Source organism: Microtus pennsylvanicus, chromosome 13 (genome assembly GCF_037038515.1).
Source record: "Microtus pennsylvanicus isolate mMicPen1 chromosome 13, mMicPen1.hap1, whole genome shotgun sequence".
Taxonomy (NCBI): domain Eukaryota; kingdom Metazoa; phylum Chordata; class Mammalia; order Rodentia; family Cricetidae; genus Microtus; species Microtus pennsylvanicus.
The window spans coordinates 31,510,559-31,531,151 of NC_134591.1; the positions used below are offsets into that span (position 1 = coordinate 31,510,559).

A 20,593-nucleotide genomic window follows, 5' to 3' on the forward strand; every position below is an offset into this window, starting at 1 on the left:
TGTTTGCTCTTTATAACAAACCTTAATACCTTAATTTTTGTTTATATTTTCTATGTATGTATGTATGTGTGTGTGTATGTATGTATGTGGTCACATATGAGGTACACATTTCCAGGTCTCTGTCTTTCCATCATATGGGCTTTGGATTAAACTCAGATATGACTTTACCTGCTGAGCTATCTTATCTACCTGATATTTTTCAAAGATCTGGACTAATCCAGGAGTGGGGTTTACAGTTGCAATCTCAACACTCAAAAAGCTGAGGAAGAAGCATCATGCGTTCAAGGCTAGTTTGAGCTATAGAGTTTATTTCCGGCTTACCAAGGCTATAGAGTAAATGCCTCTCTCAATCTGCTTCTGAAATACTGTCTGCCAATAACCATGAAATTATTCACGTTGCTAAAATCTTCCCATGCCAAGTTCTGCAATAAATTAGATCACCCTCAAATGAAATGCTAATAAAAATTAAAGCTGTAGCCAGTAGCATGCGTATATTTGGGCTCGGGGCCAACAAACAAGCCGTCCGGGTGTAAGAAAATAGGCTAATGGTTGTGGAATCTAGTCTCCCGTGGCTACACTGAGAGCTGACCTCAGCCCTGCTCACTAAAATTGATTGCTTTCCAGGTTATGATTCCTCATCACAGGAAGCTTCTTTGCCCAATTCATACTCCGTGAGTTAAACTCAAACACAGAGCAAATGCGGATCCCCGGGGCCCCTTCTGTCAGGGATCCCGAGAGCACCCCAGAGAGCTGCTCAGTCCGAGAAGGGCTGGTCCTCATCGCATACCATACATAGGTGGAGGGCTTGTTATTCAATTCCTGGCCTATGAGAGGATACCCCTATTGTTCCTGAAAACGCTGACCAGGACCTCACTTGTAACAAAGATCCCTCTGCTCCACAATCCAGGCAAGGCAGGAGCCGAAGCAGGAAAGATAAGTGTTTGGATGAAGGGCAAGATGGATAGGGCTCGCAGTGCCCCCAAGTCCTGCTGATACCAAGTGCCTTTAAGATACAGCCTTTCCCATCCTAATCTACAAAGGAAACAGGAAAAAGGAACTTAAAACTCCCTGTGCTCAGACAGAAATGAGACTGTTACCGCCTGCTTCTGTGCGATTCCTTCTTGCCTCCGACTTGTAAACAAGAGCAAGCAGACCATGCGAGTGGGAAGTCACAAAGTTGTGGGTTTTTGAAAGGCTCCCAGGGACCTCATGCTCATCTCTGGACGCTGGATGGGGAAATCTGGGGAAGTATGGACTCTTTAGCCGGCTTAGTTCTCTGTGGGGTCAGCTTGCTCCTTTCTGGTAAGTTTTGGCTCAATGTTTATTTATTTATTTACTTGTATGTCGTATTTTAAAACACAGTGACTGCTCAGTTTCTCTCTCACCAAACGTTCATTTTGGTGATGCTAACTCTGCTTTTCCGTGACTCTCCAGTTTACACACGTAAAAAGGCTGAAGTTCGGATTCCCCGCGGGCGGCTTGAGTTGGGTTTCCTAGCCATCCCTTGTGGATGCTGCCTCCTGGGTTGCCATGGCCCCTTCCAGGTCGGAGTAACTACCTTATTTGAAGGGCTCTGCTTATTTAGGTGTGTTCTTTCTTGCCTCTCATTCTGGTGTGTTTCCTTATCGATAACAGCAAAAATAAGGTTGTAATTACTTCAAAGAAAGTTTTTTTTTGTAGCAACAAAATTCTTACCTATCAGAGTACAGATTGTCATTATTAAATAAAAACAAAAAGTGTTTTTATGTTAAAATTTCATATCTCTGTTCATTTCAATCCCACTAATTCCAATTCGAGGCTTTTCTTTCTTTTAGGTAGGAGTCAGGGAAATTAGGGCTACGCCACTGACTTTAGTCTTTTTGATGTATCACATTGAATAAATCATAAAGAACAGCGCGATCTAACTAAAACTTAGCAGTTACCAAGGTCGCTGGATTCAGGACTTTACCAAATCCTGCAGTGGCCACAAGGAAGAGCTGGTAAGAATAAGCTTGGGTTTTGTGTGTGTATCACAGATGCTACATAGTAGGCAGCCTTGTAACTCACCCAGCATACGCAAAGCATACTGGAGAAACATCAGGACCCAAATTGCGGATCACAGATGCATTATTGCCATGGGTTCCTCCCTAGTGGGTTTGAAAATAGTCTAATTATTATAATGAAAATGGAATTAACACAGGAAATGAGTTTGGGAAATTTTATCAAACTTACTGGTGAGGATTTTATATTGCAATAGAATTGGATAGAAATGCTTGTGATGTTATTTTTGTATTTCTCTATATGCTTAAATGTTTTGTTATAACATAATGATGCATAATTTGCCTTACAACTAGTTCTTAAATTTTATTTCAACAACCAATGTATCAGAAATGTAATATTTTAAGAGTAACACAAATTGCCAAGAGGAATGAGTATCTACAATGGTGTCAACTACTTATATAGTAATTTATAACTAGTATAAGCTACTACATATCTATATTACTATTAATGTTAATGTAGAAATATGTTGATTTCTCCATTATTATGTCTTTAAAATAAATTATCAAGAATGTCTACTTTTGCTTTCCAAGTGTCAGATTTATTGGTGACACAATCTGGAACTGATTTACACCAGAGATTATAATAGTACAAAGCCCAGGTACCAGCTTTTGCTCTGATGTAGTTTTAAGTTAAATAAAATGGTAGTATGCGTACATGCACACACACACATAAATACACCTGATTTTAACTTACTATTTTCCCTTACGTGACATTATGGCATTTTGAAATAAAAGTTTAGAAAGATTGTCATAAAATCAAACAGAAAAATTCTGTGACCAAAATAGTTGTCTCATTGCTGCTTGACTTTAGTTCCTTGAAAGGAATTTCTGGCGGGAAGGTGACAAGCAGGAGGAGGCCTTCTTGTTAGAAGGTAGGATACAGAAAGGTTAGTTTCTGGGGAAGGTCTGTACTGATTCCTAATTTTCATTCTGATTCTAAGCCTCCATGAACGTGACTGTTGAGGCTCGGTGACCACAGCAATAGCCACAGGCGTCCCTTATTCAAGCCGGTCTCTAAGAGTAGACCTCATTAATGTGGCAAGGGATGTGGGACTAATATATTTGTGGTCTGCTTGGTGACCTCATGTTCTTTTATTGGGGGAACAAACATAATTGAAAAATAAAGATTCTATATTTGCTTGAATAAAGGTTGCTCTGCATGGCAAAGCAGCTTGCTAACACATAACCTCAAAGAGGGCTGTAGCTCAACAACTCAAGATTCTGGGGTTTGCTCCTTCTACTTGAGAATTATTGCCAAATCCAGCTTGCAAATAAGTTCTTATAACTTAGTAATATTGCCCACTTCTTAATTCACTATCTCATCAAACCTAGCTGCTTGCTCTAAAGAGCTAGATGCACTTAAAAAAAATCACCTTTCTGTTTGATCATAAATGTCTCACATGATTTACACTGGTGGGAAATCTGAAGTCTTTAGGTCACACATCTTAAGCTATCTTTCCTGTCCTGTCTGACATTTTAAACAACTGGGATCGGAGATAGCAACGATGTTGTCTGGGGTGGCAGAGGAAATGCAAAAGTTAGGTCAGAAAGTAGACCCAGGTGGCGCCTCCTCCTTTGGGCTTGGGATCAGGACACCTCTTGGAGTTGTTTTCCAAAGGAAGAGCTGGCCTTCTTCAGAGATGTTCCTTTCCAGCCATTGCTGTTGTTAGCACTTCCCTCAGTCCTGCCCTGAGGAACTTCCGGGAAGAGTCCAAATCTTCTAAGATGTTTGTCCAGCAGGAAAAGAGTTGTTCAATTCCCTCTCAAAAGACTAAGCTGTGTCCTGTAGACCAGTGGTTCTCAACCTTCCTGCTGCTGCAACCCTTTAACACAGTTCTTCACTTGTCATGACCCTTTGACCATAAAATTATTTCTGTTGCTGCTTCATAGCTGCACCTTTGCTACTGTTATAAATTATAATGTAAATATTTTTGAAGATAGAGGTTTGCTAATGGGGTTGCAACCCACAGGTTGAGAACCACTGGTCTAGATAGGATGGTTCTGAATTCTTCTGAAAATATCAGTTTGTTGCTTGTGGTTCCACCTGTCAGAAGATGGGTGTTATCACATTGCCTTTGATTCCTTGTGGGTGGCTCTCTAGTTACCATATAGAATCAGGATTCAAGAAATTTCTTTAATCTGGAAGGGTTGGCCCAAAGCAGAAGATACTGTTTCAAAAATAGTTAAATATTTGTTATTTGAGTTAAAAACAAATTATGAATGTTCATTGTTGGAGAGAAGTGGTTAGTTTAAAATTCTTGAGAATCATAAGTAGGTCTTGATAAGACACAAAATTAATAGGAGCTCTGCTTATGTGAAATATGATGCCTAAATTAGGTGCAAATGAGAAATGATATTGGCTCAATGTGCTGCGTAGAGTGTACCCATTAAACACCAAAGACAGAGAAACTTGACAACCAATTGACAGGGAAGATGTCACAGTTTAAAATATAGATGAGGAATCACACATTTGGGTTATATAACATCAAAGCTCAAATAGACAACGACAGCACACCAATCATTCGTCTTTTTGGATGAGAATATCCATTTCTCCGGGTTGCTATAGTATCAAATATGACTCTGCATGTCAAGTGCTTAGTAAGACCTACCTCAATGAAGCCTGTTTAGCCAAAGGAGAAGTCTGCCACCAGCATCGCTGTGTGAAGCAACAGTGATGTCATCTCTTCCAGCATCTAGGTGAAGCTCTGGTCACTTATAGTCTTTTCCCACATGACCCCTCAAGGTTCCATCAGTTATCCCTGCTGATGGAACATAGCAAGACCTCCTTCAAAATCTACACATCCTGGGGCTGTAGAGCTGGCTGAGTGGTTCCAGAGGACCCAGGTTTGATTCCCAGCAGCCATAGAGCAGCTCATAACTATCTGTAACTCCAGGGGATCTGACACATACACATGAAATGAAGCTAAATTATTAAAAACAACAATAGTAACAAAAACTACCCATCCTTTTGTCTTGGCTCTTGCCTGTGGAATCGTACCCATTTAGAAACAACAATTTAAAATTAAAATGTTAGATTTTGTATGGGTTGCTTGGCTGCATGCATGTCTGTGTACTATGTGTGTACCGAGTGCTAGTGGGCACAGAAGAGGGCACTGGATCCCCTGGAACTTATGGATGGTTGTGACCCAGAATATGGGTGCTAGGACTCTAACCTGGGTCCTTAGGATGAGATGCTTTAACTGCCGACCATCTCTCCAACCCCACAGAAATAGCATTTTTAACCCCCTGGCCCTGCAAACACTGCAACTTTCCCTAGGTAGTTCTTCCTTTTCATGTTTTTCTCCTAATCCCATTCAGACCATAGATGTCTCTTTGAGATTGGGGCAAGTAGATTTAACTCAATTCAATTATTAAAATCTTTTACAGCTGATGCCATTCATTTTCTATTATTATTAGTGCATTCATTCAGCTTTTAGTGATTTTTTTTTTAACTAAATAGATTTTAACAGTTGTGGTAAGGAACACTTGGTACTCTATAGTAGACCTGGAAAAAAAAAAAGGAATGCTATAGACAGGGTTGAAGCCACATTCAAACACTATAGTAGAGCAAGTTCATAAACAATGAAAGTAATAGTTATTGTTATCTTAAAAGGTTAATTTTTATGTAAAAAGAAAATTTATTTCTTTGGGCATCAAAAATAAAGGATAAACGCAAAAGGATGTTTAGCTAGACTTTTACTTAGTATTAGGTATTTTATAATTGTTGAATACTTCCTATAGCATATACACAGGCTTTATTCGATTGACATTTAACACACTTTTGCAAGCCTTTTGATATCCACTATTTGTATGTCTTTGGTCTCAGTTAGTGGTGGTTTACTGAAGACTTACTTTGGGCCATGTCAGCACTGGAAACCAGGAATATAAACAAGGTTGACCCATCCCCCCTCTTTACCTCACAAAGCTCATATTTTAGTGGGAAAATAGGCGATGAGTTGTAAGATTTTGTGATAAATGATATAATTGTAATTTATACAAAATAAAAGCATTTACAAGGGTGATAGAAGTATTTATTAGATTTGGTGATACAAAATGAGACCACAACATCTAAATTCTCTATAAATATTTCTTTTTGGTTTTCGCTTTGCTGGGGATCAAATTCAAGGTCTCGTGCATGTTAGGCAATCACTCTATTAGTGAGCTAATTCCACAACTCTTAAACATAACTCTTCAGCAACATGTAGACACATGCATCTTTAACAGCATCATGTAGATGGTAGAGACAGGAGGATTATGAGTTCAAAACAGAACGGGGTTGCATAAAACATTTCCGTCTAGCCTGAGCTACACAAAGAAACCCTGTTACAAAAAACAAAAGATTGGGTGTGTAACTTAATAGCAGAGTCCTTGCTTAGAGTTTACATAGTCCTGAGGTTGGTCTTCAGCATGATAAATAGTTAAAATTATAATAAAAAGTAAGGAAACATTTAATTAAAAGTTGTTAACCACTATAATGACTTCACTGATTGCTTATTTAAAGAAAAGAAAAGAAAAGGACACTGGGAAGCTTGTAGGTTGAGGTATTTTTTCTCTTTAAGAACTTTTAAATGGTCACAAATATTTTTTATGAGTTATGCAGAGGCAAAGGTTTTGGAGACCAGTCTCCTTATAACTTATGTAACATGGCTCTTGGATTGACTCATAACTCTGTGTAGCCAGGCAGCTAACTTGAGATCCTCCTGTCTCTGCCTCCACAGTGCTGAGATGGTAGGAGGAAGCTACCATGTCTGGTCCAGATTATTTTAAACCCAGAAGAAAAACAAAGACTTTCTGTTAGCAGAAGCAACCCAAAAGGTGGTTGGCGGTATGAAACCGCGGGTCAGGCTGCAGGATGTGGAGTGGAGTTGGAATGCAAAGTATTAAGATTAGAGTCAGACTGGGAAGGGCATTGGGAACTACTTTATATAGCTTGGATTTTGTTCTCTATATGTTATAATTTAGCAGAGTGCCAGTCCCCTTATAACACATCCGATTTAAGCTCTGGAAAATTCACTGTCATAGTTGTGTGGAAGACGGATTAAAATGGTGGAGACTGTAGGTTGGGTCCAATATGGCTTCTCAGCCTCGTAGGCAAGAAGGCTGCAGGGATGAACAGGAAGTTCGAAAGAAGCTTAGGAGAAGAAAATGTGGGGTTGGTGACTGGTTGCATAGGGGAGAAGGGAGCAGCATTCTGGTTTGCGTAGAGATGGTGCCATTCGGTTTGCTGGGAAATATGGGAAGCATGGCAGAAGTAACTGGTGGAAGAAGGGCTAGGTAGAGCCAATGACGATTTTGTACATATTGACGATGAGATTGCATGTGAAGGAAAACATTGAGCAAAACTTGTTTTTTGAGATCTGAAAGTCAAAAGAAGAGAATTAGGCAAAGGAGACACAGAAATCTTGATAGTGAAGGGTTATATAAAGAGCTAGCCAGGGACGGTAGAAAGAACAATGCCAGTCAGATCTCTTTCATGAAATCGCGGGCCACGGAAGGAGTTGTCAGGGGGAGGACAGTTAAGATGCAGGTACCAGGGTGACAGCCTCCAGGCCTGCGGCATTAGCCTACAGATGAGTTACTTTACAGAGAGCCAGGCAGCTGCCCTAGCCAAACCAGATCTGGGAGGGGGTCAGGAGATCAGCTGGCTTTACTCCCAGCCTCCAGGAAAGGCAACTTCTAAAGCTGCCTCCCCGTGTTTCTGGTATTTTAAACTGATAACCCAGTTCCCACCAGTCTGACCAGGCTCTTCCTTAGCTTACATCACAAATACATGACGAGTTTTAGATGGAGTCGTGCTTGCTTCCTTCCATCTCCAAGATTTATTTTATTTATTTTGTGTGTGTGTGTGTGTGTGTGCGCGCGCGCGCGCGCGCTGCGCGCGGTCATGCACCATGGCGCACACAAGGAGGTCAGAGTTTGATTCTCCCCTTCCACAATGTGAGTCTTAGAGACGGAACTCAGGCCTTGTGAGCTTAGTCTTGTGAGCAAGCACCTGGCTGCCTCCCCTGTTTCTTCAGGAGTCTGACCATGTTCCCTCCCCAAGGCTGTGGGAGTAGGGATGAGGATCAAGGTCTGCCAGATGGGCAGAGTCTTTACTCTCTGGTGCATCTGCTGATCATGGGGAGTGAGCTTCTGTGGTTCTAGGACTGACTTGGTGTGTAAGCGACAGAGATGGAGACATCCAAGGATCAGTCGCAGGAGTCCGTAGGGCTGAGGGAGGTTGTGGGCTGCTGCTGTTTGCTCCCCGCCTGTCACGGCTTGACCAGGGAGGCGTGCGTGGTGGCCACACCCATCTCAACAGATCTGTCAGCTTTCCCGCTTTTGTTAGAGGGTGATATCATGCTTCCTGGGGGGAGCTCTGGAAGACAATGAGCAGCCACTTTCCTCTAGATACAATAGGCGGAGTCAGGAAGGTAGTATTGACATTGCTGGGGCCCAGGAGCTACTCGCTGCTCTGCGGCCATCAGATGGTGAACCAGCGTAACCTTGGCACACAGGCCTGGCTCGTACAAGGCGTCTGGCTGCGGAGCCAAAGAGGACTCCGCCCTAGGGACAGGAGTGCTTTAGACATCTGGGAATCTGGGATGGGCTTTAAATTCAGATCTCTATGTCAAAAGCAATCCAAAACAAAACCAAACAAAAAACCCAACCCAATCCAACCAAAACAAAACAATAGTCTTACCAGGAATAACAAAAGTGAGTAGTGTAGGGTGAACACCTATGTGCCAAGGACTTTAAAGTAACTTTTAACATCTTGTCTAGTAGGTGTTGTTACTCGTTTTTTAGCCCAGAGGTAACCAAGGCTCACATGGTTAAATTATTTGCCAAAATCTAAACTGCGTGGCAGATATCAAATATTTGGAACTTCCTAACATCTGCATTCAAAAGATGTCACCCCTTCCCACTGTGACTCGTATGGGGGCTGTCAGTCACTGGACACAGAGTGTCCTTTCCGTCTAAGGACAGCTGTTGGCTCACTTGGAAGATGCACAACCCAATAGGAGTTTAGAATTCGCCTGGGACCTTACGAGGACTTTGAATGTAATAAGTTCATTCTTTTTCTTCACCAAGATCAGAGTCTGTGGTCCCTCGGGGAAGCTGGTGATCTGGATGAGAACTAACCTGTGAGCAGAGCAGAACCATGACAGGCACTGATAGTATTCAATGCCTGGGTCCAGCGCTGTGGGACCAGAGACCCATCCCTGTCCCTTGTGATAATGTGGGGTTTTGTTATTGCTACTACCTTGACCTGGTTTCTGTCTTCTGAAAGTGAAGCATCCCTAATGACCACATACGTGCCTGGGAATGACGGGAAACAAAGCTAAGCAGAGCAATCCTTACAACATGCCTCTGGGTTGATTTCTGACAGGTCGCTTCAGGCTGCATCCCGGACAAGGCTAATGGTATTCATTCATGTGGTCTGGGGAAAGTTTTCAAAGGAAAGCTACTTAGCAGGACTTGCTACAGTGTCAGCGTGTGCTAAGCATCCAAATGATCAGATATTCTTAACTGCTTCACGTCCAAAGCGGAACCTTCTTCTGACGCCCGATGTTGGTCTGTTCTGAGCAGGCCTTCATTCCTCAGCTAATCTGTTGATGTATGTATGGGGATGACTCTCTGGCTTCTTTGTCTGCCTTAAGACCTCTCTTCTATCAGAAAAAAAAAAGGAGAGAGGGGCTTAAAGCTCTGGGTTCTTGGGCATCTGCGAAAAGTCTGGATTGTCAGGTAGGGAAATTCCTTGTTGGTGACTCATCCAGCCAGCAGGATGGAGCCGCTACTTTCCCCAACTTCTTCTGTCCTCTGGCTCTTGGCTTAGCAGAGACTCTTAGGGATGACTTCTCACCTGTAAGTGTCCGCCTCCTTTCACTTACCCTCAGCCTGTTTCTATCTAGTTGACAGCTGGTGAACTCAAGCAGAATCTGTCACTATTTTTTTCTGCTTGTGGGGTTTTGAACCTAGGACTTTATGTGTGTAGGTCCAGAGTGACCACTGAGCGTCACACCCTGACAGTCGGCCTCACTTGTGATGAAGCTTGTGGCTGCCCCTGCTCTGCTCACGTTTCCCCACTTCCTCCTCCTAGTTGCCCCCTTTTCTCTGTCTCCATTCTTGTGTCCCGCCGCCTACATCTGAGAACACAGTGCTCTTCTTGGGTGGATCTCATCCTCCTCCTAGTTTTCTATCTGAACCTCCAACTTCAGAATCAAGGAGGACGAAGGGGGTTGTAGTAGGTTGTTTGAAATCCTTCTGGTGCCAGTTTTGCCCACTGCATCAGCCTGTTGTGGCTCTCAGTCCCTCACTTGAAGGAGCTGTGCTCACTCCTGCTGGGTTCCTTTCAGTTTCTAAACCTTTGTGCATTTGCATTTTGTTTGTTTGTTTGTCAGCTTGACAGGAGTTAAAGCTATCTGGGAAAAGGAGCCTCAATACTCCCTCTGGCTCACATGGGAATGAAAAGGAGGGGCATGGTTCCACTGTGGTCTTGCTCCATCATCAGTTAAGAGTTTCATAGGAAAAATACAGCTGGTGAGCAGTGGGGGCAGTGTGTTTGGGCCCTGGAGGAGCTACTTTGTGCCTGAACCTGCTCAAAGTTCAGAAGTGACTGCTGACTGGGGAACCTTTCAATCTGGCGGCTAGGAACTTTCAGATATAGGATGCTTGCCTCTGTTATTATATTTGGAGCTTTGGCTTTATTTTTTGCCTATTATCTTTATTTGTTATTTAAATATTCTTAGCACTAGGCATATGTTTCACACAAGTACTGGCAGAGCCATGCTTACTAAGCAGGTTTGCTTTAGATTTAATGTTCTGAGCATTTGTTCCTCGGAATGTTTTATACAGTAGAATCGCTCACATTAAAGTTGAATTTATGATTAGGAGAATGTTTTAATTAGAGTACCCATACGTCTATGTATAGGTGAGTGTTCAATGGGCTATGTCGTATCAATATTAGGTATTCATATGCAAAAAAGATCAGCGTAGGTCCAGGAGCCCCTGCATCAAGGGACGATATGGGCAGATGAGGAAACACAGGGTCCCACCTAAGAGGATGAGCCCAGAAGGGAGGAACTTTTATGAAAAATGGTGGAGGCATTAACAGGGGAGGAGAAGACCTAGAGAATCTGGCTATTAGGTGTCATTGTTGCAAAATGTTTTTAGTGACTGGACAGGGGTTGGGCTGTGAACTAAGAAAATATATCGGGTAAACATAGATTGCTTTCTGAGAGGTGTCTCCTGTCTGGCAGCTCCCCAATTCCATAGGCTTTTCTGTGAGCTTGATTAGGGGGTGGACTGATCATGAGAAGGATCCAGGGTCTTCTCTCTACCATCATCAACTCAGGATGATGGAAGGCTGTGCAGGAGTTTGAAGGAGGTAGGGAGGGGCTGTCGCATAACAGATACTGTCTACTGCCTCTGAAGCAAGGAATTCTTTTAGGTTTGTGAATGCATCATAATAGGGATGGGTGGCTTTTTGAGGTGTGTGTGTGTGTGTGACACTCTGTCATCTAGTACAATAGTCAAATTGGCATTTTCATGCATGTATATGTATACTGTATGTGACTCATGTCCTCTCTCATTAGCCTCTCTTGCCTTACCCCCAATGATCTTTTTAATTTTTTTGGCAATTAATCCTCTTACTTTCACGTCCTTTGGCAGGGGGTTGTGGCTCTATGAGTTTAATTAGGTTGCTTACTGGACCCTGGGCAAGGGTATTTTTATAGGAGCATGAACAACTTACCAGTGATTACACGATTGGAGAAGATGTCTCTCCCTCCTCCAGCAACCATGAGCTGTCTACAGTTCTTCAGGGTAGGCAGAGCCTTGTGAGTCTTCCCTCAGGCAACAATTAACTGCTGAAAATCTAGAATCCTCGGAAATACTTTATTAGTTACTGCCTTTACAAAACAGAGAGACAGAAAGAGCAGTGGGGGAGGGGAGGGAAGGAAGGTGAGAGAGAGAGAGAGAGAGAGAGAGAGAGAGAGAGAGAGAGAGAGAGAGAGACTCCCAATGTGTCCATGCTAGCCCCAAACTTCTGAGCTTGTCCACTTCCTGCCTAAGCCACCTGACTCTACAGGTGTGTGCTGCTGCACCTGGCCAACCTTTTAAAAGCTAGAGATCATGTGGTGTTAATGTTCTTCATTGTAAGAAATGCTGTTTCAGTTCAGCCTGCTCGTTTGATAGATGTCAACAGAGATGCAGAGAGCTCGGCATTTTGCTTGAATTCCTTAGAAAGAGAGAGTTTAAATGTCTTCATTTGAGAGAGTGTGGAGGACATTGCTGTGGGGTAATGCTCGTGTACATGATGCTGTTGTGTAATGCTCTTGTACACCGTAAAGATTTGTTACTTGTATTGGTTTAATAAAATGCTGATTGGCCAGTAGCCAGGCAGGAAGTCTAGGCAGGGTGACCATACTAGGAAGAGGAAAGGCAGAGACACAGTCACAAGCCAGACACAGAGGAAGCAAGATGAAAATGTTTTACTGAGAAAAGATAGCAGGACACATGCCTAAACATAGACAAGAATTGTGGATTAATCGAAGTTTTAAGAGCTAGTTAGTAATAAGCCTGAGCTAATAGGCCAACCAGTTTATAATTAATGTAGGTCTCTGTGTGTTTCTTTGGGACTGAGCGGCTGCCGGACTGGGCAGGACAGAAACTTCAGTATATATAGTACATAAGCACTTAAAACAAGTCCCGTGCGGTTGTCTGGCTTGAAATCGTAGTGCTGCTTAATGGTTCCATTGGTTAGCACTGTGTAAGAGGCTACGTCCCAAACCCAGTGGCTAAACTGATTTAGGATTTGGTTCCTCACCTGTGTCTTGGGCTGCATGTGCTTGTACATCAAGGGGGTTCTGCTGCAAGTGGCAGCAGCTGGGGCAGCTCAGCTTCTTGCTGCTAGTGTGGGGTGTGGGTTGTTCAGATGGCTCAGCTCATACACCGCCTCTGTGGGCCAGCAGGTTAGGTTGGGTGTTTATTTTCCTGATGGTATTGGAGACGCATGAGGGCTAAGTGGAAACTGGTAAGTGCGGTTTCCTTAAGAACTCAATTTCAGATGGCCTTGTTAATAGCCATGCCAAGCCTAAACTCGAGGACTAGGAAATATATTAGACCCTGCAAAGGCTAAAACTTGTACATGGATGTAAAGAGTGCGGAAGAGTTGGGGCCAGAAATTCAACCTAAAGCACCTGCTGTTAGCTTTGAGTACAAGAAACTTCATCTGTAAAGCTTCCACCGTAACAGCATCCACATTAAGGTGCTATGTGGGGGAAGAATATGAGCTACTTCTTACAGACATCACATAGAGCAGGGCTTGACCATAGAAGACATTAAAGAAATGTTAGTATTGTCACTAATTTATCCACCTAACATGACTATGCACGCACAGACTGGAACAGAAAGGTTTGACTTCACCATTTGTCTGGATTCTCAGTCCTTTTCCCTCAGCAGGGAAGACTCCAAGGAGAAGCGTTCTAAAGAACTCTCAGAGAATTAATTGTAATTTCATTTTCTCGGTCTTGGAAGTACCTCAGAGCCACAGACTCCACTCCCCGCCCCTGCTTGGGCTTGCTCTGTTCTGCCCGGCTTCCCAGCCCCCTCCATCCCGTGTAAGTCACAGTCAGTGTCAGCACCGCAAGGCACACAAACCACCTGCCAAGAGGTGTGGAACCGGAGCCAGAAACAGCCGCCAGCTGCAGAAGCTCTGCTCGTCCAGAGGCCTGGAGTAATCTAACAGGCCTGACACAGCCTGACCACAGAGTGACTCCAGACTAATTCCAGCATGAGTAACATGTGAGTCCTCCCAGCTGCTTCTGGAAGCAAACAAAGGCAGGGCTGCTGCCAGCCCGGGGGAAGGATCCCCTCTGACTGCATCATTGTTTTCCCAGGGATGGCTCTCTCTAGGGAGAGCCAACGACTTGGGCTAGCTTCTTTTAGGCATCCCCAAAGTCTCCAATACTCAATCTCTGACAAAACCCAGAGGTGTATAACCCTCACTTAGCCCACTTTTCCCCCTTATGGAAGGTGATTAAAAACACAGGTAACTGGGCAAACGGATCTGGGCCAGAGCCCTGTTCCACTACGTATGACCTTGGACAGGTCATGTTGCCTGTGTGGAACAAGGATAGCAATGTCACCCACCCTAACAAGTTGTGATATGAAGCATGGCCAATGCCTAGCAAAGTGCAAATTAATAACAAATATTCAAAACTATTAGCTGTCATTACTTCCCATCTCTCTGCGCAACGAGGCTAAATTTTCCTCAAAGCCTCTGTCTTTAAGATTCTATAGCCATTACTCTTCCCTTATCTGTGGTTTTCTTTTCCACATTTCTTTTTGGTTATCTGTTAATGTCAGGCCAAAAATATTGCATAGGAGACTCCAGAAGTAATCACACGTTTTCAGTTGCTCACCATTGTGATTCAAAATCTCTTCCCGTTCAGCTGCTCTGCCTCGCAAAGGCCTTTGTCCTGTGTGTCCATGTGGTACACACTGTCTGCCCCCTGGTCACTGGAGCCGCTCTCTGGGATGCCAGACTAACCATTGCGGCGTCACAGTGCTCATATTCAAATAGCCAGCATTTTAAAACAGTGGTTGAAAGGTGATGAAACAATCATGGCGTCAGTGCACGCACTAAGGAGACTCCACGGGCAAGGCAGTATAAGATGTGAACTTGTTAGGGAAAGAGAAAGTATATGCTGAGGTTGCCAAGGTTTATATTGTGAGTCTGTGGAACTGTGAAGAAACAAGAGGTTGTGTTAACTTCACCGTTATTTGTCATCTGACAAATGCTTAGCTCATAAAGGCATTAAATGAGTGTATTCATTAGGTGAGTGTTCATGGATAGCAAAAACAGCACGCTTGGAGTTTGGTACGTTCTGTGATTTCAGACTTGCTGTGTAACATGGGCCGTTCCGCCATGGATAAAGGAGATTGCTGTACACAGTATTCTAGTCCATACCATTCCCTCTCAGCACACTTCATGGGACCCCAGCCCTTTCTATTCTTGAGCTATTTTCCCCCAAGACTGCTGCTCATTTGTTTACTTACTTAGTAAATGAGTGTAGCGTAGATGACATCTTATATCCTCTTCGTTCCACCATGTGGGCCAGAGTCTTTGCAGATATAATAATGACCAAAACATCCACCTTGCTATAGAAAGGGTTGCTTTGCAGTGTGAGTTGTCGCTAGGCATTCAGTGGGTGGATGTTCATGGTTGCTGTGTTCTGTGAGCCCTGGACACAGGACTAGCATCCTGCAAAGCTCTGGTCCCAGCATTTTCATTAGCAGATTAATACATTTTTCAACTGTTTACACCAAGTCATACTTTTTTTTAAGTGGAGAAAACCTTATCTAACACACCCCAGTCTTCTTGTGCTAGGAAACTAGATAGTGCTTGGAGACTCTTTCAAAGGTGAAATTGTAAGCCAAAAGCACAAAAATGTAAAAAAAAAAATCCTTAAATAAATTTAAAAGAGATAGTTTGTAGTGTGAGAGCGGAGTGGAGAACACCTGCTCCACCCGAGCTGGTGAATTAAGAATCTGTGGTCTCTATCTGTGGGAAATAATGCAGCCTGGGTTTTGAGAACAAAAGTTAACCTTAGGTAGTAGGCACATTCATAGAAACAGCACCTGTAACTAATCAGGACCCCTCCCCTTTGCACAGACTGCTCTGTAGAACGGGAGTCAGGTAGGCACCCTGCTTTACCCAGCTCCTTCTAGAAGTCTTAGCATGATCCTGTATTTCCGCAGAAGCACGGCTTTCTCTTGTCACACTGTTCTCCATGTTTGCTCTGAGAGGCTTATCCAAATGTCCATCCAGTGCAGGATCTTCTGTGTTTTGGCCTGAGGTGCTCAAGAAGAGTGAGGTCCTCGGGAGGAGGGGGCTGCCACTCCATATTCCTGCCTCAGCCTGTTGCTGTACACAGAATATTCTCTCATCTTGGAAGCATGGTTCTGAACTTCTGCAGCTTCTAAGCAGTCCATCCAGTCCCAAGCTACATGAGACATGCGAAAGCGATTAGATTCCCACTAAATGGATGATGTTGGGGAAAGAGCTGACTTGTAATCTTACCTTTTACAAAACTACCCTGTAATTTCAATCACTTTTTTTCTTATACGTGATACAATAATGTTTTATAATTTTTGTGCCATGTGTTCTAAAAACTGTTTCCTAAGAGTTGGGCCATGGCGGCACACACCTTTAATCCTAGCACTTGGGAGGCAGAGGCGGGAGGATCTTTGTGAGTTCGAGGCCAGCCTAGTCTGTAGAGAGTTCCAGGAGAGCCAGACTACGCAAAGAAACCTACACAAAATACCAAAAGACAAATCATATCCCCAAAGATACTAGCTTTGAAACTTAACAAAATAATTATGTATTTTTATATGAAAGAATAAGAATATGGTCTTTAGCAGTATAAATAACAGAGAAAATTCTGAAAAAAGAATAGTGTTTTGGGACTAGTTCTATTAGGTTTTAATGTGGGCTACAATACCTTTTTTATTTTAAAATTATTGTTTCTATGTGTATAGATTTTTTTTGGCTGCATGAATATCTGTGTACCATGTGTATGTGCCAGATTCCCTGGAATTACAGATGGTTGAGAGCTGATATATGGGCACTGAGAATTGAACCTGGGTCCTCTGGAAGAACAGCTAATGGACTTTCAACTGAACTCTCTCCCCAGTCTCTATAGGAGCCTTATGACCATGGAAGGCAGTGTCAAGAGTGTGGACACACAGATTATCAGGAAGGGCAAACCAGATTTGAATTTTTATAAAATTTTGATACAGTATAAAGGATATAGAATTGTGAAGGAATAAATGGTAATTCCAGAAAACTGGTGTTTGTTTGGAAAAGGAGTTATTTAATAAACACATCTCTTACAAAGCAGAGCATAGTGGTGTATGCCTATAACCATAATTCTGGAGGCCGAGGCAGGAGGATTGCCACAAGTTCAAGACCAGGCTTGGTTACATAGTGAGTCCCAGACCAGCCCAGGCTTCTGAATGAGATCCTTTCTTAAAAAAGAAAACGAAAAACAACCCTACAAGACAATATCAATAAATCAAGTCTTCACAAGAAGATGGAAGTAAATATATAATTCAGTTTTCACGTGGAGAAAGATCTTTTAAGCTTAAAAAAGATGAAGGAAATCAGAAAAAGTGAAAGTCTTACCGGCAGTGGATACACCATGGCCATCAAAAGTAAAAATCAATTTACCTTGTCATGTAAATGCTAATTCAAAAATAAACAAAAGTTAGAGATAAAGAACAAAATGAGAAAAATATTGCAACAAATAAGATAGATAGACATTAAAATAACATTTATCTTAAAAAGTCATTGAAATCAGCAGAATAAAATAAAAATGGGAAAAAAACAAAAATGCATGAAAGGGGAAGTCCATTGTCAAATAAAGGTATGAAGAGTTGATTCAAAACAAGAGATTTTTTTAAAGTCATAACAGAAAAGATTAGAAATCAGCGAGAGAATGCAAATGCAGGCCAGGCTGGTGAATGGTGCCTTTCTCATGGACCACAGCCCTTTAGAAGCAACCTGCCAATGTAGAACAAGAAGCTTTTAAATGTTGTGATAAGGCTAGACAAACATTCGGGAGATAAGACTGTTCATTTCAGCTGAGGTAGGGGCTCCAGTGCTTTCCGCCATTTGCCCCGTCTACATAAATGAACATTATATATCAACATGTTAGCAAGCACCAAAATATTCCTCTCTAACCATTTCCTCTCACTGTCTTGGTAAGCCAGAGCTAATGTTTAAAAAGACTTTAAAAAAATAAAAAAAAAGGCTTTTCATGAGAAGGATTATGTCTTTTATGTAAATTTTAGAAAGTTGTGAGATATGTTATTCTTACAATTTAAAAAATGCTGTACTTGCTTTTATCTTAAAATTACCATCACCTAGGTAAGCTAAGAGACAATGATCAAGTACCCATGTTTATCATGACTGCTGTCTATTCTGAGTACATAAAACGCCGATGCCTATTGTGATATTTATCAGGTTATCAATATGATAGTTACATGGTGTGTTCAGAGACAAAATTTCCTGGACATTTTTATTAAATTATTCTAATAGACAATTAAATAAGGCAAAAAACAGTGAGAAGTGTTTCTCTCATAATATATAGTTGATTTCAGAAGTTTGGAAATAAAAACTTTGACAGTGGGAATCTAGGCAGTGATTTTTCTTTTCAAATAACCATTTACTTACTTGTGTGTGGGGGCACCTACTTGTCTTCATGTGCGCCACAAGTGTGCAGTGCCCACGGAGGTCGGACGAGGGCAGTTGATCCCTCAGAACTGGAAGGAATTACAGGTTCTGAGAGATGAACGTGGTCCTCCGCAATAGCAGCAAGTGCTCTTAACAGCTGAGCCCTCCCTTGGGCCTCTAGATACCCATTGTAGAGTACAGCACTTGTGTTAGTGTTGTTAAAGTAGATATCTTTTTCTTTTTAACTTTTTAACATAATTTTCTTTATTGAATCTTTGGGACCCTCACAGTATGCACCCAATCACCCTGATTTCCCAGTCCCTCCAAATCCATCCTTCACCCTTGCAACCTTTCCCAACTCACTCCTCCATCTCTCCTGCCTCTCTATCACCTCTCCGTTTGTCTTAGTGGCACTGTGGCTGTGGTGTGTCACGTGTGTGTGTGTGTGTGTGTGTGTGTGTAGATATCTGCATCTATGGTCCTACTGCAGTTGGGGTCTGTGTTGATATCTGTGGCCCATGTTACCATGAGGTGGGGGTGGCATGCAAATCATGTGTGTTGGAAGTTGAGGGCTATGCTGAGCAGGGGCCTGCTGGCCCTTTGCTGGCCCTGGCCCTCACTGGCCTCTGCAGCGAGAGAGCTGGCCCTGCCACTCATCTCATAGGAGAGTTGGTCTCACCCTTCACCAGTGCTGGGAGAGTTGGTATCACCCCTCATGTGGTTCAACACTTGGGAGAGCAGGTTCCACCCCTCAGCATGGACACAGGAGACCTAACCCCCGATAACATGAGCACAGCTGAGGCCCAGACTGACCAACTAATTCATCTACTACCCAGGCCCACATCCAGTGCTTTGAGTTGTCCACCCCAAAAATCTACCCCATCTATTACCTCCTGGAGTGAGTGAAGGGACAGGTCCTGTGGATCCATAGTCACAAGATCTCCATGGCATGGCCATAGCAGGATGTACAAGAAGAGTCTCAGTGAGGGTCCAGTATTGATGAACCTTGAACTTGACCAACAACTCATTACAATGAACATTTGCAAGTAAAGCTCTTTGGACAAAAGGTATGTATATATACACACATACATACATTATATATATATATATATATATATACATACATATATATGTAGACACATGTGTACACACACACATATGTGTGTATGTATGTATATGTGTGTGTGTATGTGTGAGTGTACCCTTCGGGCCTTTGATAGTAACATGAGCTACAGATATCAACACAGACTCTGGTTGCGGTAGGACCATGGACCTACACAAGGCCCTTGGCCGAGGCCTCAGACGCCACTATGGCTCTGGGTGGCAGCACAGGTCACCCACATCAGCCTGTTCCTCACCACCTTTGCCTTTTCAGTTGCCCCTCTCTCCACGGCACATGGACCTCTCTGCTCCTCTTTCTCTACCATTTCTCCACAATTCATTGTAATGGCTCTGGGTGGCCCTGAGAGTGTCTTTCATCCTCCCTGGGCCAACCGGTGCCTGATGGGCCTGTGATATTTTTCTAATTAAAGATAATTTTCATTCACACAAAGAATTGGATACGCAGAATTTTGAATAATCCAGCCAGTAGCAATAACTAATATGTTTCCTTAAGAATGTCTATCTACACACAGATAGCAAAAGAAAGGCAAAGACAGGATTGAATGTTTGAATGGCAACCTTTGTTAAACATTGTATTTAAACACAATCACAGTTGTCCTATGCTATGTTGTAAAATGTAGCTGGGAGAGAGAATTAGCAGGGTCTTAACCACAAGATTATTGACCATAAACTAGAAAAGGCTCCATAAAAGGTGAACTTACAGAGTAAGCTCTGGTTCTGGTGCTACCATGTTACCACAATGCAGTGCTTGAAACATACAGCCCCCTCCTAACTCTAGACTCTCAGCATTTTATCTTTACCCCAAGGAAGGACGGTAGATGAGGAAAGTATTGAACTGAAGGTAAATCTCAGAAATGGGATTAGAATCTCAAATATACAATACTGTTGGCTTTTTTTTTTTTTACTTAGCAGTTGGACAGGCCATGACTTATTTTAGGGTCATGAAATAACTGGATAACTGGGAATACCCCAGAATTCCTGGCTTAATGAGTAATATGTACCCCTGCCTCTGCTTATTCATCTTTGTTTCCTTCTTCCATATAAAGAAACTTTATCAACTGAGTGTAGGGCAGATGACCGCATCTCAGAGCTGATCTTCAATCTTCCACCATGGCTGTTTTGTCATGACAATGACCTGGTGATTCATTCAGCGTTGGAAGCCAGTGGTCTCACTTTATGCCTGCTGCCTGCTCATACTTGTATCAAATCAACT

At 42.7% G+C, this 20,593-nt stretch overlaps 1 protein-coding gene across 2 annotated transcripts in view; it reads left to right on the forward strand.

The window, feature by feature from the left end:
• Positions 1-659: 659 nt before the first annotated feature.
• Tek (TEK receptor tyrosine kinase) overlaps positions 660-20,593 on the forward strand; it is a 100,855-nt gene continuing 80,921 nt past the window's right edge. Inside the window, exon 1 of one of the 2 annotated variants that reach the window (XM_075945737.1) lies at positions 660-1,302. In XM_075945737.1, the coding sequence (XP_075801852.1) occupies positions 1,251-1,302 (52 nt within the window). In that variant the 5' untranslated portion in view covers positions 660-1,250. The remainder of the gene's footprint in view (positions 1,303-20,593) is intronic. The other variant, XM_075945738.1, reaches the window with a different exon arrangement.